The 23,142-nt window shown below is 45.6% G+C and overlaps 2 protein-coding genes across 3 annotated transcripts in view; one reads left to right on the top strand and one right to left on the bottom strand.

Annotated features, from left to right (window-relative positions):
- LOC109872945 (pyruvate carboxylase, mitochondrial-like) overlaps positions 1 to 23,142 on the top strand; it is an 85,190-nt gene that overhangs the window by 38,188 nt on the left and 23,860 nt on the right. For both annotated transcript variants that reach the window (XM_020464379.2, XM_020464378.2), the window contains exon 10: positions 1,322 to 1,504. In XM_020464379.2, the coding sequence (XP_020319968.1) occupies positions 1,322 to 1,504 (183 nt within the window). The remainder of the gene's footprint in view (positions 1 to 1,321; positions 1,505 to 23,142) is intronic.
- LOC109872947 (leucine-rich repeat and fibronectin type-III domain-containing protein 4) lies at positions 7,113 to 14,861 on the bottom strand. Its single transcript, XM_020464380.2, has 3 exons — positions 14,080 to 14,861; positions 10,507 to 12,216; positions 7,113 to 8,560 (listed from the first exon to the last, which is right to left on the bottom strand). Exons 2-3 carry the CDS (start codon positions 12,195 to 12,197, stop codon positions 7,468 to 7,470), a joined length of 2,784 nt encoding a protein of 927 aa, XP_020319969.1. The 5' UTR covers positions 12,198 to 12,216; positions 14,080 to 14,861; the 3' UTR covers positions 7,113 to 7,467.

The following is a 23,142-nucleotide window of genomic DNA, read 5'->3' as shown; positions in this document are numbered from 1 at the left end:
TGAGAGAGAGATGCAGGACATACACACTGAGTCTGGCCCGAAAGGTTTTAGTCACTGTGCTGTGGCAGCGTGATTGGACATCAACCAGTGTTACCTTGGAGCCATGTGGTGATCTCCTCTTTCTGCCATAAATACTGAATGTTTCTTTTTCTTTTTCTGACATTGTCCATTACTGTGTTGCTGTGGGCTTCATCCCTGTGGGTATATTTCAGTTAATAAACAGTGGTAATGACGTTTATCAGAAAATTCTCTATTCTTCAATTAGCCTACTGTTTGGAAAACAATCAAACACAATCGTAGTTGTAACTTGCTCATTTGGTTACTTTTCTATATATTAAAACCACTGGCATACAATTTATCCCGAAGTGCAAATTTGTACTAAAACATTATTCGGCTAAGATTGCGATATCCTATTCATATCTAATTGAGAGAATTGAAATGTGAGCGCTCCAAGATACACAGCTGCGCCAAAGGTGGGAGCAGCACACCGCAGAACACATCATCTCTCCCAGTCCTCCTCACAACACGAGGGCTGGGTCTCCAACGCTGGCAACGCAGGTGGACATGTTTAATTGTGTTGGGAGGCTGTTTGGCTGCGATTGTTCTGATTTGTGTAAGGGTCCTCCCTGCAGTGCCTCTCACACAGTGAGAATGAGGTTAACAGTGCTTTATTCCCTACGCTGGGAGGCACACGAAGGCAGAGGGATGGGAGCTTGGAGGATGAGGGGGTGACTCTTATGGAGCTAAACACGATTTTCAGTTGCATTTTCAGTATGCCATTTTCAACCAATAAAGATATCAGCACAGCACGGTATTACCAAGCTTGAATAATTCAGTGGTTCAGTGCCAACACTGTCACCCATTTAAGGGCAATATCTGCTGTTTGGAAGGCTAGCTTTTTATCCTTGGTCTGTTCTGATATTGCACAGTCTAGCCCAAGACTTTAGGAACGTCCTCTCTTTTTGTGTCTTTTCAATCAAACCTTTTTCATTTGGAATTATACTTTTACTGACATCCTGTGAGCTTCTTTTTGCTAAAAAAAAGATCCAAAGTCTTAGATTTTTAATTTGCTCATGAAATGCAGCTTGTTTAAAGGATATCGGCTAATTTAAACATATCGCACAGCTGAGACTACCACTGACTAATTGAGTGAATCGACAAAGGGTTGAGTGTTATCAAAGGATATGAATTGCCACATTTGTAAATGTGCATGTACTTGGCACGTACTGCGTATCAACAGGGTTGCTCTTTTCCTGTCGCCTGTCCTATCTGTTGCATTGCTGCCTGCATACCCTGTAATTCTCCTGTCCCCATTCTTCAGGTGTTCCGGACTGGAGAGGGCATGGGCATCCGTCTGGACAGTGCCTCTGCGTTCCAGGGGGCCGTCATCTCCCCCCACTACGACTCCCTCCTGGTCAAAGTCATCGCCAGCGGGAATGACCTGCCTGCCGCCGCTGCCAAGATGAACCGGGCGCTGGCAGAGTTCCGTGTCCGCGGGGTCAAGGTAGGGTCATTACCCACAGCACGTCGTGTGTCCACATTAGCCTTTTTTCATTCTCCCAACTGCTCTACTCAAGCAGTAAAGCCGTGTGATGTATGAGGTGGATGGCTTCAAATCGAAATGTATCCGGTCATCAAGAATTTGCAACTTGTCAGAGAACCCGAAAGTGCATCTTTTGAAAGTACCCCGTTTTACCCTCACCTGAAACTGTCTGCACGTGTCATTACTGTGTTATGGTCAGGGATGCTTTTGACAGGAGATCCTTAGTAAGGGAAAAGCTACATAGTGAAAAGTGCTGAAAGTGGCAACTCTGTAGAGGAGAGTCGTGGAAAGCAGGAGCTCCATGAAAAGGATGTCAGAAGGCTAAGTGAGCAGGGAGAAGTGAACTGTGTTGAGGCCATTACGGGCCATTAAGGCCAGTCAGGTCATCTATGCCTTGATTTATGGATCTGGTTCTGATCAAAGGCATTTTAATCACTACGCTACTGCACTGCAAGGTCAAGGGAGCTCTGTTCTTTCTCTCTTCCTAGTTCCATCTAATCCAATCCACGGGCCACAGATAAAGTCAATGATGAAACATTTTCTCCACAAAACCTAGATTTGTTTTCTTGCAAGAAGCGCATCTTTTAAATGGCACCATTTTAAGTGGCCAATTATTTTAGTAGCAAGGGGAAGTAGAAGCTAATTATACAGGGGATGGGATGGCTCATGTGTAAGCATGTGACAGAGGATGAAAGGCTAGCATATTAGAAACATTCAGGCAGGAGGAGTCTACTTTCAACTATGTATCGAAGAGGGCTTTGGTTTGGAATTGTAAAGTAGAGAATCAGAGATACAGATCACTGGGATTTCTTTGTTTATTCCTTACTAGTGTCAATAACAACATGTTCACATGAAAGCGCAGTATGAAAAGGCAGTAATGGCTGTCTGGATGTATTTTTGCCGGATATGTGAGAGATTCGTGTACTGCCAGCCTTAGCTTTCCATGGCTCTAAATGAAACCTTTGATTGGGGAAAGTGTGTGTGTGTGTGTGATTTGAGCGAGGGTTAGAGGCAGCAGCTGCACCATGGCACAGCTGAGCTTTTGAAGGGCATGCAGCGGGGCAACTCTCCAACGTTGATCAGTGGTGGAACTCCGGTCTTCTGACCGTGTCCGAACCCCCCCCCCCTTCACACACTTGCATTTCCTCCCCCAGCCTCTTCAAACCTCTGCCTCCAGCGGCGTAATCCCTTCTCTTGATTGTCCCTGTTCTGTTTCAGCTTGTCTAGTTTCCCCTTCCCGATGTTGTGTCCCTACTCTCCTCCTCTTTTTGACCTATGCTGATGCAGTGTGACAGACTTCTGCCCTGGAGTTGTGATATTCCATTGCTCTGTTATTTCCCCCATCTTCAACCCCTCTCAGCCTCTCCCTACCCCTCGCTTTCCCCAAGTTTATGCTCTCCTCTGCCTCGAAGGTGTTTTGTTGGCATGAGGATTTGCAAAGGCAGCACTCCAAAATATCAAAAGACATTAAAGCTGCTCCAGATCATCCCCTCTCTGCTCCACAAGGGCACTAACAAGCCAACTGTCACGTGTTAATGGCGGACTTTCACTTCAGGACGGGTGAACAAGTTCAAACCATGTCTGTTGCCCAATTCCCTCCCTCCATTTCTTTGCGTGTGTGATTAACTTCCCTCGCTGCGTAAGCTAAACTCTTTCCCCCCCCCCCCCTGCTATCATGCATCTCTCCTTTCCCACCTCGCCATCTCTCCTTTCCCACCTCGCCATCTCTCCTTTCCCACCTCGCCATCTCTCCTTTCCCACCTCGCCATCTCTCCTTTCCCACCTCGCCATCTCTTCGCCATCTCTCATGCTGTTCCTCCCAGTGGCGGAAGGCCACTCAAATCCCATCAGGCCGCAGCAGTGCCTCTTTTTTTTTTTTGTTAAGCAGCTTCAAATAGCTCATTTATTTAGCACTGACACCACCAGAGATTTAATTACCTGTTCAAATAAGATCCAAGTCATTTCCTCACCAGCACCATTAGGTGTTAGGAAGCAGAGGACTTGCTGCCAACATCTGCCCATATTTATAAGCACAACATGTTGGCAGGGAAAAACAGTCAAACTGTGATACTACCCTAGCCCTAGGCAGCGCAGGTGTCATGTTTTACCAAATCCCTCATGATTTGATGGTGCGAGAAAAGAAATGGAGAAATAAAATCGGTAAACATGTTGAAATCCTGTCAAAAAGTAAATCCCACAATGTCTTTGCTGGGCGTAGGAACAGACTCTGACTCTCCGAAGTTGTGCTTCAGCAAGATCTCCAGGTATTCCGGTGCTCATGTCCACTGTTCTGTTGTGCTATTAGCTTTGCGGTATACTGTAGGGATGCCGATGCCCCTTGGGAAGACTAACCAACAGTACCAACCCAATGTCCATTACATGGAGCTCTGTCTCACTTTGCAGCTGGACTATAAATTGGCTTTAAATTGAGTTTTTTGACCCCTCTCTCATCTGCAGATAGAAACCGTGCCTTTCATGCTCTGGAAAATCACTCTCTTGGGTCCTACTCAAGGATTCCTGTGCCTACTATCAGTTTTATCTATTGTGTCCCCCTTTCTCCTACCTCCTTCCCGCCCTCCCTCTCTCACCCTCCCCTCAGTTATGGAAGTACAGTGTGTACACACACACACACACAAGGATGAGAGCGAAGACCAGGGTGTTGAACAAGAGATGGGAGCACAGGTTATTGCCAGCTTCTGTAACTACTATGTTCCTTTACAAATAGAACCCGAAGATGTGGCTCGTGGTCCATACTAAACACTGTAGAGCTGGAAGAGTGGTTTTACAAGGGACTTTGCAGCCCTAATCTGCGCTAAATGGTTCCCAGAGGTGTGACTGGTGTTAGAGGGAGATATAGCGTACTGAAGCAGGGGGTGGCGAGATGGGGAGAGGAGTTGTGTGAAATTGAGATGAGTGGGAGGCTGCTTAAAGAGGAGAGGAAGATGTTGTGTGCAGGCAAGGCTCGAGACAAAATATCCCTTTTCTTCATCTCTTACCTCGCTCAGGTGAACATACGTGATTTTTATTATTATGTTTTTTTTGTTTTTGGTCAATGGGATTTGAAATGGTTGCCGCACTCTGCTTCAAAGCGGGATTGTGAATTAGGGGCGTTCAATAAGGATCTAAGGATTTCACATCTGTGACACTTATTGTCCTCACTGCTTCTCCCCAAACAGTCTCTCTATGCAGTTTAGTGATGAGACATTTGTAGGACCAGGCTAGCAGATAAACAAGGATTTTAATGATGTATGCAGCAGTCTGTTACTGACCACTTAAACATGCATGTACATGAGTCATTTGCATGAATAATACTCAAGCCCTCCAACGCTCATTCTCTCTCTCTCTCTCTCTCCCTCCCTCTGTACCTGTCTCGCACATTTGTCTCTCGCACACAAATAGAATTGTACTGAATTGTACGGCTACATTAATTTCCCAATTTGCATCTGGTGCTGATTTCCACAGTATTTCCTTTTAGGAGGGTTGTGATTCCCTCAAGGAACCAACCACAAAACGTCCAGAATACTGTTCGAGTTCTGTCTATATATTGTGACGAAGCCTAGCTTGTCCAAATGGTCATAATTTTTTTTTTTAAATCAAATAAAATAGAGACTGATTGTGGTGGATGAAGGTGCTTCTTTTAAGATTTTGAAATTCATATTGGTGGTTTTATGTGGAATGAGTGTCAGTCTCCCATCCACTTTCTCTCGCAAACAGACACACTCGTCTCCTCTGATCATAGGGTGTGGCTAGGGTAGAGGTGCTTCAGTGTGACGGGAAGTATATATTTTAAATTCAAATGGGAGAGTTAGAATGCTGGTCTGTCCTGTTGAATTACCATGTTTTTCTGCTCAAGTCTCCAGTTGCAAATAGAAAACACCTTGGCTCCACATCTGAGATGGCAAAATTCAACGCTGTCACTTAAAATTGTTTTCCGTCTGGCTGTCTCACAGGCAAAGCCTCGGGAAGACATTGGGGGGGGGGGCAGATTATAACTTTTTGTCCGTCGATGAAAAAATTGCGGCTCAGCACGTCGTCCTCCGCAGCTCAGTCGTAATGCTCAAAGCGTGAGAGAAGAAAAAAAGTGTTTAGTTCATCAAGGTAGGGCGGCGTAGGTGTCCAGACATGGACACTCTGAAGCCTGTTTGTGCTGCTATCGGTACAGTTGTAATGACAAAAAGAACCAGGCGTTCAAGGACTGACCATCAATTATATCAAAAGTAATATTTTTTACCGTGTTGAAGCTATACAGTGGTTTATCTACATTTGCATGGTTTACAAACGTTGGAATTAAACTAGCTTGACTGAATCTGTAGTTCCCCGCACTACAGAGGGCTATATCGGTCGACTAATACAGGATTAGTTAAGTCCCCGGTGCACTAAATTTTTATCTATTTTTCATTCAGATTATTATAATTTTTTTGGGGGGTGGGGGGTGTTTCAGCACCCGTACTTCCCGCGGCTATGCTCACAGGTAGGGTTTTATATGCAGGGGCAGAAAACAGCCAGCCAGGGTGAATGACTTGGATCGTAATGACTACTTAAAATAACTGCTTTACTTTCTTATCCAGCGTATTGGAGATGTCTGAGCTACTTCTGAGATGTTGAACTCCTCCTGAACTTAACTGCACAATTTGTATCTACAGCTTAGAACACTCTAGCTTTACCCAAGCTGGTCCTGTTAACTGGGAAGATGTGTTATAGTAGTTTCTAAAAAAAATAACCACCAAGATCTGCCAATCTGGGCCCGTTGTCCATAAAGTGTCTCAGATTACAAGTGCTGATCTAGGATCAGGTACCCAGCTGTCCATATAATCGTATTCATTATGAGCTAGAAGGCCAAACTGATCCTAGATCAACAATCCTACTCTGAGAGGCTTTGTGTATATGGGCCCAGATATTAACTGGACTTGTCAGCAGTACATGACAGATCTGGGCTCTCCGATGTGAATGATGGTTGGTTGTAGAACCGCGGGTCAGTAGTTGCAGCACCGCTGGGCAGAGTTCACATTGTGTTTGTGTGAATTCTCCAATCAGCATTTTTTCTTTTTTTTAATTGGCTGAAACAGGTCAGCAGTTTGCCACTGGCAAGAAAATAGGAAACGGATGCACGCACTTCTCTCACACTATCTCCTTGTCGTCTCACTTATGTGTGAATGTGTGTATCGGCCACTCAATCACACAGCTCATGCTAATTGAGCTCGACGGGGCTTTTGCGGCTATGAACGTGTACTACAGAGAAGTACATGACAGATGGCATCGATAGACGTAGCATGAACCAACTCCCTGTCGACGGCGTTATCTCCGAGCTCCTCCCCGACGCCAGGCATCTCTTCTGCTCCCCCCCCCCCCCCCCCCCCAGCCAGTGTCTCTACCCCTTATTCTCCCCATCTCTCTCGCTCCCTCTCTCAGCTAAACAAACACCTCTGTGTTTGCAGATAGGCTGCTTCCTGCTCTTTGCAAACAAACACATGATAATTGACTGGCATCTGATTATCACAGTTGTCTCATGTACCAGTTTTTGAGGCCTGATTTACTCAGCGGTTTGGCATTCAAAGTCGAGACGCTGCTGTTGAGTGGTGGTTGATTTATTTACTGTAGTGATTCATTAATGGTTTAATTTATCTTGTTGAAACAAGTCTCCGGTTGTAATCCCCGTGCGTTTGGGTCGTCGGTATCACAGCTTTAGACCAGCAGACATCATTATACCTTATTTTTTTTGTTCACAATAGCTGTCACTCCCATCTGTCCACACCACACGTGGCATTACCTCCTTCACCATGTGCTATGTTCCCTGTGCAATGCACTGGTGGTTTGATAGTTTCTTGTCCTTTTTAAGCCAAATGGCTTTTACATCCACCTGTCCACTGTCAATGTATCCATTTTGTCTTTGTTTTGTTCCTTTTTGGCCCTCTGTCCTCTTCACCCTATAAAACACTCTCTTCCAGGTCTCCGATGTTGTCAGCCTCACTGGACTTAGAGGTGTTGTTGGTGTGCAGGTAGCCATGGGTGAGGACAGGCGTGGGGTGGTCGCTGCCTGTGCTGCTCGCTGAACTGGCTGTTGAGGCACACTGGACCAGCATGCCCTGCACCGACTGGCTCCTCCTGGTCCATATCACACTCAGTCGCTTCGCATATCCGTAGCAGGTTGTCGTGGTGATCTCGCCCACGTCAAAGGAGCAGCTGCGTGTCGGCCCTAGTGGCGGGCGATCTCCCCTCCTCGAGTCCTTCACGCGCTCCAACTCCTCCCCCTGGGCCTCAGAGTCTAGGCTGCATATGGAGCCCACCATTTTGTCCAAGTCTCTCTCCTTCTCCTCAGAGCGACGCAGCTTGAGCTTGCCTGAGTGTTTCGGGGCCTTGTGAGCTCGGGGATGGGGTAAGGTCTGGGAGGTGTTGGCAGGGGAGTAGTACAGTGTCACTCTCTCACTCTCAAGGGTGAAAGGGGGGAATCCTTTCCCCCTCACGACCACCTCCAGGCCTGGCTTCTCACCCTTTCCCTCCCCACTGAGCTGATCTGAGTCAAGCTTTGGCTTGGGCAGTTTCCCAGGCTTGTTCTTGGCTTGGGGTTTGGTTTTCAACGGCAGCGGCTTAGCCTGTTGGCCAAGAATGTTGTTGGGCAGAGCCACCATCATCACGCTCCCATTTCCGTTGGTCTGAGCGTAAACATCCACTCCTTCCTTGGAGGGAAGGAAGTCGTCATGGTGATGGGCAGGGTAGTGGCCCTCGTCTCGACAGTCTCCACAGACACGGTGCCTTACCATCATCGCCACGGTGAACACCAGCAGTGTTACCACGATGACCCCCCCCACCATGACCGTCAGCGTGCCGCCCAGGAAGTGGGCCTGCAGGGATCGACACTCTGGGAAGTCCTCCTTGGTGCTGAACTGGGTGCAGCCTAGGACCTTGGTGGTGGCCAGGGTGGACACCCCATCGTCAAAGATGGCCAGGACACACAGGCTGTAGTCTGCTCCAGACACCAGGTTCTTCAGCAGGAAAGAGCTGCTTGTAGGCGGCAGAATTCTAGCAGACAGGGAAGGGTGGGGGCGTACAAGAGAAAAGGACATTGAGCCATTTGCTGAGCAGAGAAAGAGGATATCTGAAAGCGGCTAGGAGAGGGAGATGAATCGAATGAAATGCAATAATCTACAGTACAACGCCTAAGCGCTAATGATGATAATGTGCAGCCAGCTAGAGGGAGGGAGGCGTCTGATCTGCTCCTTTGTTGTGTAAATGGCCTTAATCAATAATACTCTGCTGTAGAGGGTGAAGGGTAATGGAGACTATGAAGGATATTCAGGGTAACAGGAGTCCGACTTTACCGGAGTCTATTTCCCGAACCCCCCCCCCCCCCCCCCTCAGAAACGTGTCATGCCAAGCAATGAGCTAGTCAAGACCAAGGTGATGACACATACTCACACCCCAATTACCACCGCGCCCGTCTCCCTACTTTCAATCTCACCTGGCTGGCAGATAACATTCCTTGAGCCCCGGCTCTACCTCCGTTCCTCCACACTATCCTCAAATTATCTCTAGCTTTGGGTTACAAATCACTTTAATGCGTTTACTTGTGTACATTCAGACATTGTAATGGAAATTGGAAAGATGGGCTTTACTCGAAACATTAACTCCAAATGCGCAAGCTATTATCCCCATGGGTTTATATTCTGTGAATAACTTTTGAATTGTAAGCTCTATTGAAAACCTCTCACAGGGATATGCTGTTCAAACCAATTAGGGACGCAGTCCCGGGGACGGTAGAACCTAATGTTTGCTGTCATCCCTCCTTTTATTTAGCAATGAAGACGACATATGCCTTGGCATGTACTCTGCGCCGAAACAGTGTAATTGCATACTTCAACTTTGATCTCAGTTAGGCTTAACAAGCAGTTCACCTTATGAGCCGTGAGACGATTATAGCGGCAATTCCCATTGTCCTCTTTGAGAACATGTCCGATATCCATCAGGGGAGAAGGAGGAGGAGTTAAATCATCCTGGCTACTTGCTGAAGGGGTATGAGACTGGCCTTAACCGTCGCTTCAGTCTGTCTGCGCAGTACCTCGTTATAATGCTCCAATTTATCTGCTCTTATTTTCATTTTCTTTCTCTCCCCTCCATTGTCCGTGGTCATACACAGATTCTCGTGCAAGGAGTGGGTTAGATTGAACAAAACAACCTGTTTCCTGATGACTTATTCCAGGAACATGACAGGCTGGAGATGCAGTTCCCAAGTAAAAGCGGCAAACGGAGAGTGGGTAAACGAGAGCGAGAGCTGGAAATGACGGATTGGGAGGCTTTCTTCCTGTTTTTCATTTTCCTTCTGACAGCATTCCGAGTGTGTGTGTGCGTGTCAGTGTGTTTGTCGACACGATGTCCCGACAAGTCCTTGAGAATCTTTCAGTATTTTATATAAAACACTGCATCTCTATTTAGCTACCGCTCCCTACTTCCACAAACTGAAGTGAGTGGGTTCAGTGTTCCCTCGACCCAAACCCCCCCCATCTCCCTATTTATCTCCATTTCAGTCAGCGGAATGGGATGTGACACTGTCCTCAGATCTGCAGCTTGCGCTCTTATAAGGAGTTCATCCTCCTTTTTCCCCCGAGTCTTCAGGCTCTCTCCTTCCACTGCCCCATCTCCCTTCCGTTCCCTCTATAAATACCTTGCCCTCTTTCATACTTCTTTTACAGTCCACTATGACTGCTCTCCTTTGTTTCGTGTCTCAGGGATGGTGTGTCCTGTTCATCACCCCTGGTCCCTGTGACTCAAGAACACCGAGAACTCTGGTAAATGTAGAACCACAGGGGCATTTTTGAACATGACAGTGTTACAATAGAGGAGAACAAAGGGGTGTTTTGTTTTGTTAGTTTTTTTGCATCTAGCCTCATTGATGATCTATTCGTGCTTGGCCAATTGGGAACTGGCTCTCAGGTTGTGCACAATTTGCTTTGTTACTGAGAGGAGCTTACCTGTACACCAGGGCGTCATCTGCAGTGCAGTTGTACTGGATCTGGTACATCCACACCAGGTACGGCCCAGTGGCCCGGCCCAGGACCCAGCGCACCTGGGCAGAGGTGGCGGTCACCCCCAGGACCCCCACCAAACGCTCACTGGTACTGGCTTCTCCATCCCCCCTCTCACCACTCTCCCCCTCTCCTGTGGCGTTCTTTACCGAACCACCACCACCCTTCCCGTTCCTTCCAGACCCTCCTGTTCTCCCACTGGAAATGTCTGAGGAGCCTGGGTCTCCACGAGGGTTGGTGAGGGGGACAGTGTTGTTGCCGCGGTGAGGGAGGGGGATGATCTTGAGGTCTATCAGGGCTGTAGCCTCCCCGGCAGCGTTGATGGCGATGCAGGTGTAAGCCCCGTCGTCACGCGCCCGCGTCACAAGCACGTCCAGGGTGCCATTGTAGTAGGAGTACACACGGCTGGAGTTGGCCACGATGCGGTCGTCAGGGGAGATCCAGTGAATGATGGGCTCAGGATCACCGATGGCACGGCACCTCAGCGTGGCCCTCTGGCCCTCCAGCACCCACAGCTTGTTGGAGTGGCGTGTGATGAGCGGAGGCTCACAGGTGAACTCCTCCTCTGGGATGGACCAAAAGTAGCGCCCAGCCAGGTGGACGGGGGTGGCACACGTCTCCATGTCGTCGCCGCGGATCAGCCGCCTCAGCCACAGCAGCTCACAGTTACAGTGCAGGGGGTTCCCCCCGAAGCTCAGGCTGATGACAGCGCTGTAGGGCGTGGGGCTGACCACGCCCGTCTGGGAGCGGGAGAACAAGGGGTCGGGGGGCAGCGTCTGCAGCCGGTTGGATGTCATATCGAGGCGGGCCAGCTTGTAGAGTTCGCCGAAGGAGCCCTCAGCGATCTGGTCTATGAGGTTGTGGTCCAGGTTGAGGGTGTGCAGGCTGGCCATGTTCTGGATGGCCTCCCAGGGGACCTTCCTCAGGTTGTTGTAGGACAGGTCCAGATCCTCCAGCGTCTGCAGGAAGTCATCGAAGGCCTCGGTGGAGACGTCGGTCAGCTGGTTGTTGTTGATGATGAGGTGCTGTAGGTTGGTCAGGCCGGACAGGTCTCTTGGCCCCACTATGGTCAGCCGGTTGGTGTCCAGGTGGAGTGAGCGCAGGCTCTCCAGGTCAGCAAAGGACAGGGGCCGCAGGGTGTGGATGGTGTTCCTAGACAGAGTCAGTTCCACCAGGCCTGACATGTTGGCAAAGTCCACCCTGCCCACCTCCAGGATGAAGTTATCTGCCAGACGGAGCTCCACGGTGCGCCGGTCAATGTCAGGAGGGACGAACAGCAGGCCCTTGTTGACGCAGAGCGTGCTCAGAGACTCTGAGAGGTTTCGACACACACAGTGGAAGGGACAGATGGAGACCATGCCCCAGGTCTCTCCAGCAGACACGCCTGGACCAAGTAGCGCAGGGAAGACACAGGAACCAGTCACCACGGCCAGCCAGACTACCGTCTGTGGGGTCAGAGGGCAGGCAGGGGGTCTCAGGGAAGGTTTGGTCACCTTTGGCTTGAGTTTAGGAGGGGGTACTGTTCTGTCTGGGTGGACCCCTTTCAGAGAGGAGCTTTGCTTTGAAGGCTTCCAATAGTATTTTGAGTGGTGTGGCGCCAGGTATGGGTGTAGTATTTGTGAGTTGGATTTAGGCATTGTTGTGCTGGTTATTCACCTGTGGAAGTAGAAATGGGACATTGTTAGATCCCTCTGGTTCATTGTTGTTTTTATTGTTGTTTTTATTGATCCAGTGGCGTTTTAGATCTAACAGTGCATTAGAGGTATTGCAGATGGTATTCAGAGTTTTAGATATTGACAATCCACGAACATGTCGGTCAACACCACCTTTTTATAATCTGTGTTGGTATGGTTCAGCTGCTATGTTTTGTGGAGGCCTATGTGTCTGTTTTGCAAGTGTAATTTCAGTGAGATATAAGGCCAGATTGAATATGAACCTTCCAAGCCTGGGATGTTTTCCCAGACAAGACACTGTTCAGTGGTTCTGGGGATGTGGCCATGTCTACTGAATCACAATGTTACTGGGGCCAAGTGTCCTTTTTGTTTGTTCTCACCCCCCACGGCCTACTGTGTTGTCACGAGGGATTGCCCCATTAACCTGATGCATTACTGTGTGTGTGTGTGTGTGTGTTGTTGTGTGTGTGTGTGTGTGTCGTTGTGTGTGTCTTAAGTGTGAACATTAACACACATCTAATGAGATGGAATAATAGGGTTGAAAACCTGACCAGAAAAGGCAGGCCCTAAGTGAAGTTGAATAGTGGTTTGTGGTGCGACTGACTCTCCAGGTCATTATGTGCAAATGGACTTTGAATGGAAGCCTAGTCGCTTGAATTGTCTGAGTTACATCACAAGGCTGATGATTGTGATTAATGTGACAGTGTTGTGCTTTTCCACGGCGGCTGCATTTCTCCAGGTTGAGAATTATTCAATTTGTGCTCATTTGAGCCTTATGCAAGGCAGGCGTCTTCCGCTGTCATGCTCACAGTTAGTGTATGTGTTTGAGGAAGAGTACGAGGGTGAGATGAAGGACCCACAAGGGAAATAATGGATGCAACCTATAAATACCGATACGTGGTAGACTGTTTGTCTCTACGCGTGCCATGCATGGCGTAATGATCTACTTAGACGCCTTACCGACAAATGGTGTAAGGTGGGGTTGAGGTGTGTGCAGTAATATTTTATGCTTTGATTAAAAAGCCCTTGACTGGATTACCAGACATCTGTTTATGGGGCTTCCCCTTAAACCTGTATGTCTGAGGGGGGAGAGGGATGCATGGTAACAGGGTTAATTCACCATCGAATTAGCCTAATGAGCATGACGTTATGTCCCACACCTTTTTTGTCTGAGGGTTTGAATGGATTTGCGCACCCCCCCCCCCCCTCAGTGACTGAGGCGTGCACGGGATTGGTTTGTCCCCTACAGTAGGTGGCTTGTAGAGGTGAGTGTGAATACCCTGTTCTCCCAAGCAGAATCCCTAAGGCCCCATTTTACATAGTCTTTCTTTAAAACAACGCTATCTGCTGGTTATAACTGAATCTTTTCAATTTGCTTTAAGGCCTTGTTATACTGTTGGTTTTGCTATGTTTTCCTCTCCTGACTCCATGATTGATGACTAAATGGACCTATTACACCTTTTCCGTGTCGCGTCACTGTCCCTCTGTCCACCTATCTATATTCACTTTGACTTGAGCTCAGCTCCCAAATCAACATGCCTATGAGAAATTTGATGCCGGTCAGTTTCTCTGTTTAAGCAGTAAGGCATGAGAACCCGGGGATTATTGTGTGAATAGCTCCTGACTATGGGCTGTTCTAAGGCCCGATGCGGAGCTGTTGCTAGGTCAGTCCATGATATACCTCCTCCGAATGATGTGCAAGGATTAGCAGAGGGACATGGGCACCGATAATGAATTTCCCGCACAATGTGCATTACAGTCTGAACAGATTGTGAGTTAGACGCTATCTCCTTATGATAAACACAGGGGTCTGTTTTACTGTGAAAACAAATTAATCTTAACTTACAGAAGTTTTGCTGCTTATGCTGTTCAGGATGCCACATCCATTGATTCGTTCTGATAACTGGAGCGTGAATCAAAATAATCCGATTGAGTTTTTCAAGCATGAGCCCAGAGGTTTTCAGAGACAACAAGCTTATGTTTTCCAGATCAACAACCGATTTGAAATGTGTGAAACATTTCATTCTGCTTCACAGCATTTATCCTCCTCTGTCTCTTATCTATTCACTGATTGCAGTCTTCAGTCTTCTCTCAGGACGGTATCCAGTCTCTTCAGTTTACTCTGTAGTTATTGGTATTCAGACCCCTCTTCCTCTCGCTGTCCTTTGCAGAAGCAGCGAGACTCTAGAACATCCCCAAGCCTGTGTTCTCTCCGTGTTGAACAGCCTTTCACCCTCTCAAACGTCCAAACCCCCCCCCCTCCTCTCTAACCCCCTTTCTCCTCCTAAATGGGCAGTTCAGTGTCCCCACTGTGTGGGAAGGTTAATGATGCCTTCTCACTCCCTGGTTCCTTCCGTCAGGCTGCCTGTTTTGTGTTAGTCCTTCAGACATGCCCAGGGAAAGGAGCGGCGCTGTAGAAGTAGAAGGCTCTCAACCATAGATGTCAACGACCTATAACGATTGCATGGTTCACCTCTGTGGTCGACGCGCTTTTCCACAACTCAATCAATGGCTTGTTTTGACGTTATTTTCCCCTGCCGTCCTGTGCTGCACTAGTCTGTGATTTGTGGATTTCGCTGCAGCGAGCCTGTGTGTGTGTGTGATCGAGAGCGAGACTGCAATGTGTGTGCTACTGAGAGAGGACAGCGGGAGGGGAGGGGGAGAGGGAGGGGGAGAGGGAGCCTGAAGCAGTCCTGGCTTTCGATAGAAGGGGGGGGAGATGGAATTGGAATGGCTAGGAGAAAATGCAGAAAAGGAGCGTAGGAGAAATGAATCAAAATGAAGAGGGTGTAGGAGGAGGTAAAGCCAGCAGTTTCACCTCCCCCTTAACATTTATTAACAGTCGGGGCCAAAGTAAGAGACGGCTTCATTACTGCTGGGATGAAAGCAGTCCGCGATCTATTTACACAAGCCCTTAGAAGATGCAGACTGGTCAGCTTGTTAGCATTTGGTGGTTTCCTATCTGCATTGCCTGTAGAACACTGTTCAAGTGAGAAACATTATGGAGATGCTGTACAGTAGCCTAACCAGGCTTTATGCTGAGGTTTCTGAAATGGGATATTGCAGTGATGGTACTCGTTCGTTACTATCAAGAGGCCTGTTTGTTAAACCAACAATTATACGTTTGTCATTACATAAATGTTTGCGCTATAATTTTGTTTACCTTGAATTATGTTATGATGAAACCGGTTATTCTTAGATTTGTTATTTTCTTGACATGGCCAAATCACTCTAATTTGACACACAGGAACTAGAGGTCATGAATAAATTGGTCAAAAAATAATGGCATTGATTGGCCTTTAGGTGGCACTGTTATAGGCAGTCTCATTTGACCTAGAGACTTGAAACTTTCTAAGTCGGCATCTTTCCTCATGCTGAACAAATTTGCCTCAAGGACCATCAGGGATATATTTTCCTCCATCTTGGAATTTTGGGGAAATCTTTGGAACTTCTCATGAACCATTAGTCAGAATGTATGTAGGCCCATAGTACACCTCTTTGTTTGAGAAAAGCTAATGGAGATGGCTCTTATTATTGACATCAGATTTTACATGTCCATTTTAAATCCTTTGTAAATCTACTCCACAATGGCCTATCAAGTTGAAATTTGTTTAAGGTCAAGACATTACCATGATGATGAATCATGTTAAGTTTGGCAGTGAGTCATCTGCTTGATGTATCCACTCACTACCAAATGCGGTTGTGAGAGGAAGCCCAGTAGCCGGCAGTGGGAGAAGATGGAACGAGATGGGTTTTGGTCGATATTCTGAAAATCTACAGTACCAGTCAAAAGTTTGGACGCACCTACAGTGGTTCCTCCTTTAAAAGTTGCGAGCTTACACTGTGGGACTTGGGAGGTACCCAGCGTCACGGCTTCATTTCTCCAGACGACCACAAGGGGGAGTTAGAGCACTCATTATGCATTTGGGTCCCAAGGTTTTTATATGACCAATCCTATCAAGTGGTTCCAATGACAAATTTGATACCAGCCACCCATCCCTGGTGACTTACTTCAGCAAAGATGGCTGACAAAACATTACGGGTTATAGTTATAACGAGTCAAGCAAAAAATGTACAATTGAGAGGAATATGTTAACAAGAAGTTAATCTTTAAACCTATGTAAAATAAGTTTTGTTTTCTGAATTTTTATAATGACCATTTCTGTATTTGATTTTGGCGCTCTGCAATCTCACTGGATGTTGGCCAGGTCTAGAGAGGTTAATGTTGCATAAAACTTTGAAAGATCTGTTTTCATAGGACACAATCAAAGTTAACATACAGTACCAGTCAAAAGTTTGGACACACCTACTCATCCAAGGGTTTTTATTTTATTTTTACAATTTTATACATTATAGAATAATAGGGAAGACATCAAAACTATGAAATAACACAAATGGAATCATGTAATTACCGTAAGTGTTAAACAAATTCTATATATTCAGTGGATGTAGAGGGTGCAACAGGTCAGCACCTCAGGAGTAAATGTCAGTTGGCTTTTCATAGCCAATCATTCAGATTAGAGACAGCAGGTGCAGTAGAGAGAGTCCAAAACAGCAAGTCCGCGACAAGGTAGCACATCCAGTGAACAGGTCAGGGTTCCATAGCGGCAGGCAGAACAGTTTAAACTGGAGCAGCAGCAGCAGCATGACCAGGTGGACTGGGGACAGCAAGGAGTCATCAGGCCAGGTAGTCCAGAGGCATGGTTCTTGGGCTCAGATCCTCAGAGAGAGAGAGACCGACTGAGGTTGGAACGGAAAATCTCCAATTTGGACTAATCATACCGAAGAACAGATTTCCACCGGTCTAATGTCCATTGCTCGTGTTTCTTGGCCCAAGCAAGTCTCTTCTTCTTATTGGCGTCATTTAGTAGTGGTTTCTTTGCAGCAATTCGACCATGAAGGCCTGATCCAAGCAGTCTACCTCTGAACAGTTGATGTTGATATGCGTCTCTTACTTGAACTCTGAAGCATTTATTTGGGCTGCAATTTCTGAGGCTGGAAACTAATGAACTTATCCTTTGCAGCAGAGGTAACTCTGGGTCTTCCTTTCCTGTGGCGGTCCTCATGAGCGCCAGATTCGTCATAGCGCTTGATGGTTTTTGCGACTGCACTTGAAGAAACTTTAAAAGTTCTTGACATTTTCCGAATTGACGATGTGAAGTAATGATGGACTGTCAATTCTCTTTGCTTATTTGAGCTGTTCTTGAGATAATATGCAGTTGTTCTTTTACCAAATAGGGATGTCTTCTGTATACCACCCTTACCTTGACACAACACAACTGATTGGCTCAAATGCATTAAGAAGGAAAGAAATGACACAAATTGACTTTCAACAAGGCACACCTTTTAATTGAGATTATTCCAGGTGACTACCCCATGAAGCTGGTTAAGAGAATGCCAAGAGTGTGCAAAGCTGTCAAGGCAAAGGGTGGCTACTTTTAAGAATCTCACATTTATTTAACATTTCTTCATAGTTTTGATGTCTTCACTATTATTCTACAGTGTAGAAAACAGTAAGAATAAAGAAAAACCCTTGAATGAGTAGGTGTTCTAAAACCTTTGACCGGTAGGTGTAAAGTGACTAACAGGATAGATGGTTTTGAGAAAGAATTGTTACTGCATTCAAATGGCAGCACTGTACCTTTGTCACTGTCATCCTGTGAACCCCGTTCATTGCTGTTCACCGCTATTTATTATTATTAATTGTATAATTTTATTTGCTTACATTGGTGTTTTCAATAGGCCACTAGGCTGTAAATGGGCACTAAGTGCAATGGTCAGGTCAATCTGAGGAAGATGTCAGCTTGACGACGAAGCATCAGTCAGCTGTACTCATCTTGAACAAAGGATGAGCTAAAATACATCTCTGCTTTTATTTTTTATTGCTCAAACTTCTTTCTGCCTTAAATGAGTACTTTCTGAAGCTTTTCTTGGTAAGCCATTCTCCTCTTATGAAATATTCAACATTTTGATTAATTTTATTTAAAAAGTCATTATCAATTATTTAACAAGTTGATCGCAATGTTCCCAAATGCACCTTGAATGTTAAGTTGTGGTCGAGGGATATCTGATTGTTCAGCTGTTTTTTGAGCCAATAAAGAAGATTGTAATACTTGCTTGTTTTCCGTGCAGTGGTCTGGTATGGCATTCGAAAGAATCGATTGCGGATGATAAAGACGAACACAGAGGACTACAGTAGGATTCTCAACCCAAACAGAAGGGATTAGGGTTAATACAGGTTAACACCAGCGCTATAGCTGAGTCTGACAGCATGGCTTTTTACCCTGAGTCTGAGGGAATGAGACAAAGGAGAGGGGAGGTTTAGCCCCATCTTCCTCCTCCTCCCAATGGTTCCTCTCATCCTTGTTTTTATTCTACTCTGGGCTAGTTGTGGGTTTTTAGGTGAAGGGAGTGACTCAACCTCAGCCAGACATACACTGGGGTATACAGTGGGGCAAAAAAGTATTTAGTCAGCCACCAATTGCGTAAGTTCTCCCACTTAAAAAGATGAGAGGCCTGGAATTTTCATCATAGGTACACTTCAACTATGACAGACAAAATGAGAAAAGAAAATCCAGAAAATCACATTGTAGGATTTTTAATGAATTTATTTGCAAATTATGGTGGAAAATAAGTGTTTGGTCAATAACAAAAGTTTATCTCAATACTTTGTTATATACCCTTTGTTTGCAATGACAGAGGTCAAACATTTTCTGTAAGTCTTCACAAGGTTTTCACACACTGTTGCTGGTATTTTGGCCAATTCCTCCATGTAGATCTCCTCTAGAGCAGTGATGTTTTGCTGGGCAACACGGACTTTCAACTCCCTCCAAAGATTTTTCTATGGGGTTGAGATCTGGAGACTGGCTAGGCCACTACAGGACCTTGAAATGCTTTTTACGAAGCCACTCCTTCGTTCAGACTGGCCTGGACATGTACTGGCTTAAGCAGGGGGACACGTCTGGCACTGCAGGATTTGAGTCCCTGGCGGCGTAGTGTGTTACTGATGGTAGGCTTTGTTACTTTGGTCCCAGCTCTCTGCAGGTCATTCACTAGGTCCCCCCGTGTGGTTCTGGGATTTTTGCTCACCTTTCTTGTGATCATTTTGACCCCACGGGGTGAGATCTTGCGTGGAGCCCCAGATCGAGGGAGATTATCAGTGGTCTTGTATGTCTTCCATTTCCTAATAATTGCTCCCACAGTTGATTTCTTCAAACCAAGCTGCTTACCTATTGCAGATTCAGTCTTCCCAGCCTGGTGCAGGTCTACAATTTTGTTTCTGGTGTCCTTTGACAGCTCTTTGGTCTTGGCCAAAATGGAATTTGGAGTGTGACTGTTTGAGGTTGTGGACAGGTGTCTTTTATACTGATAACAAGTTGAAACAGGTGCCATTAATACAGGTAATGAGTGGAGGACAGAGGAACCTCTTAAAGAAGAAGTTACAGGTCTGTGAGAGCCAGAGATGTTTGTTTGTTTGTTTGTTTGTAGGTGACCAAATACTTATTTTCCACCATAATTTGCAAATAAATTCATAAAAAATCCTACAATGTGATTTTCTTGTCTGTCATAGTTGAAGCGTACCTATGATGAAAATTACAGGCCTCTCTCATATTTTTAAGTGGGAGAACTTGCACAATTGGTGGCTGACTAAATACTTTCTTGCCCCAATGTATATAGAGGACTTGGTACAGTGTAACACCCCCCCCTACAGTGACACTGTTGTATGCATCAAACCAATGAGAGCTTGGTCATGCTGGCCTCCTGACACAAACGTAATGGTTATTTAGTCTACTGATTTTCTTAGTCGTTTCTTATTTACTCTGGTGTATATGAAGACGTGACATGGGTCTTTCACCATAGACCTAACTCTCATTTTGACTATTTTGTATAATTTAGATGAAAAATGTGTGAATCTAATCTAGCTGCAGGACATTTGTGGAATGATTTACCTGGTGAAGCTGCAGGGGGAAATTGATTTTGCTTCAATCCATAGTTATTCAGCCTGGACAATGGAGGATGCACGTCCCATGGCAGAGGATGTATTCTAGACCATGGAAAGCAGAGCTTGGCACTCTGAACCGTACAGAACAGTACTGTCAGAGAGTGTAGAAAAAAACCCACTGAGGCAATTTTCACAAGACTGTCAGAACTTTTGCCAGTTGACAAATTGGTGAATATTTTTGAGGCTAACTGACCTGATTTTTTTTTTTTGTGTGTGTGTGCCTTTCTCTTAATCATGAATGGCTAATTTGGAAGCGGTTTCATGGATGCGTAATTGATCACTGAGTCCAAAGAAGAGGCCTTGAAGCGTTTCCCAGATGCATTGTCCTCAAAGGGCTGTTTTTTTTCTCTTCCCGCCCACTTGAAGCAGTCATTCTGAAAACGTAATATATATTAAACTAGGTTTTGTTCTTGATGGTTTCCCAAGTTAATAGTAGAGAGCAGGGAGTGTCAGGGCACAAGCTACATCTCATATTCTTCCATAACTAGAGAACAAGAACGATCCAATTTGTATGTTTAATTTAGATCAACATTGAATACCAAATGTAATTAATTGCAGCATACTGTAATCATAACCATCATCCTGATGCAACCATGATGGACTAGTTTTGCCCTTCTCAAAGTTTACAAACTTTATTTGGTTTTTGAACCAACATTTTCAATGCAGACCTGCTCATACAGTGCATTAGAAAGTGTTCAGACCCCTTGACATTATCTATGATTTGTTATGTAACATACTTAATCTAAAATGGATTAGGTAAAAATGTTTCATCAAAGTGAATACAACAGGTTTTTAGAAATTTTTGCTAATGTATTAAAAATAAACATACCTTATTTATATAAGTATTCAGACCCTTTGAACAGATCTGGGGAAGGGTACAAAATACATTCTGCACCATTGAATGTTCCCAAGAATACAGTGGCCTACATCATTTTTAAATGGAAGAAGTTTGGAACCACCTAGACTCTTCCTACAGCTGGCTACCTGGCCAAACTGAGCAATCAGGGGAGAAGTGCCTTGGTCAGGGAGGTGACCAAGAACCTGATGGATACTCTGACAGAGCTCCGGAGTGGCAGGGACTGGGAGACTAGTCTGGATCGAGGCAAAGATGAACAGAGCAAAGTACAAAGATCCTTGATGAAAACCTGCTCTAGAGCGTTCAGGACCTTAGACTGGGGGCGAAGGTTCACCTTCCAACAGGACATCGACCCTAAGCACACAGCCAAGACAACACAGGAGTGGCTTCGGGACAAGTCTCGGAGTGGCTCAGCCAGATCCCGGACTTGAACCCGATCAAACATCTCTGGGAAGGCCTAAAAATAGCTATGCAGTGACGCTCCCCATCCAACTTGACAGAGCTTGAGAGGATATGCAGAGAAAAAATTGGGACAAACTCCCCAAATACAGGTGTGCCAAGCTTGTCGCGTCATACCCAAGAAGACTTGAGGCTGTAATTGCTGTCAAAGGTGCTTCAACAAAGTACTGAGTAAAGAATCTGAATACTTATGTAAATGTCATTTTTTATTTTATACATTTGCCAACATTTCTAAAATCCAGTTTTTGCTTTGTCATTATGGGGCATTGTGTGTAGATTGAAGAAACAATTTAATCAATTTTAGAGTAAGGCTGTAACATAACAATGTGGAGAAAGTCATGGGGTCTGAATACTTTCCGAATGTACTGTATACGCAGAACAAAAATATAAACTCAACGTGCAACAATTTCAAATATTTTACTGAGTTACAGTTCATATAAGATAGTCTTTCAGTTGAAATAAATTAATTTGCCCCTTATCTATGGATTTCACATGACTGGGAATACAGAAGTACATCTGTTGGTCACAGATACCTTTTTAAAAGAAAAAGGTTGGGACGTGGATCGGAAAACCAGTCAGTATCTGGTGTGACCACCATTTTGCCTCATGCAGCGCAACACATCTTCGCATAGAGTTGATCGGGCTGAGGTGATGGCGGCAGGTGAATGGCACGACAATGGGCCTCCAGGATCTCGATCAAATTGCCATCGTGTTCGTTGCCCGTGTTGGTTTTCCCCATGTGCATCAAGAATGGTCCACCACCCAAAGGACATCCAGCCAACTTGACAAAACTGTGGGAAACATTGGAGTCAACGTGGGCTAGCGTCCCTGTGGAGTCCATACCCTGACGAATTGAGGCTGTTCTGAGGGCAAAAGGAGATGCAACTCGATATTAGGAAGGTGTTCATACTGTTTTGTAAACTCTGTGTAATTTTGGATAGTTTTACAGCTTTTGTCATTCTTATTTGATTATTTTACCTGTGATAAAGCCACACAGAGGGCCAGAGATAATTAAAGACATTTGAGATAATTTACCCAAAAGTTAAGTTACTTAAAATCCCTAAGTTACCAAAATGCAGGTAGTTTACTGGTAAACTTAGAAAGTTTCCAGTAATGTCCCTTGCAACCCTAATTATGACCAAAGAGGCTTTTTATTTTTTTACCCATAACAGTAGGTGTAAAATATCTAAATGCTCAGCTCTTACTGTACAACCAATCTTCTACTTTGAGATGCTTTGTGGCTACAGGCCCTGTAATTAGGTCTGCAGTACAGTACGAGCTCTGGCTCTGTGTAGGCTTACTAGACTATATGCTGTTTTGAAGTGTGTAGTAGAGATTTGATTTGAGATGGTCTAAGATCTTGAGACTTGAGCAGTAGCCTATACTATCCTCATTTATATTCTCTAATTTCTTCGCTCTCTCTGCGTCTCGCTCTCTCTGGCTGTGGCTTCTCGCTCTGTGTACCCCAGGGCACCTGGGACAGATGTGCAGCAGGGCACAGGGGAACATGCAGTGCATATGTTGAGGATTAGCTGGGATTCTGGGATTGTTTTGCTCACTGTTCACATTGTGTATTCTGCGCTGTGTGGTTT

Source organism: Oncorhynchus kisutch, linkage group LG28 (genome assembly GCF_002021735.2).
Source record: "Oncorhynchus kisutch isolate 150728-3 linkage group LG28, Okis_V2, whole genome shotgun sequence".
Lineage (NCBI taxonomy): Eukaryota > Metazoa > Chordata > Actinopteri > Salmoniformes > Salmonidae > Oncorhynchus > Oncorhynchus kisutch.
Note: the sequence above shows the minus strand (reverse complement) of the source record. Positions and strands in the feature narration are given on the sequence as shown.

Coding starts and splice junctions, on each gene's coding strand:
- LOC109872947 (XM_020464380.2), bottom strand. CDS start 12,197: ATGCCTAAATCCAACTCACAAATACTACACCCATACCTGGCGCCACAC. Junction 8,561..10,506: donor GATGACGCCCTGGTGTACAG/GTAAGCTCCTCT, acceptor CCTGTCTGCTAG/AATTCTGCCGCCTACAAGCA.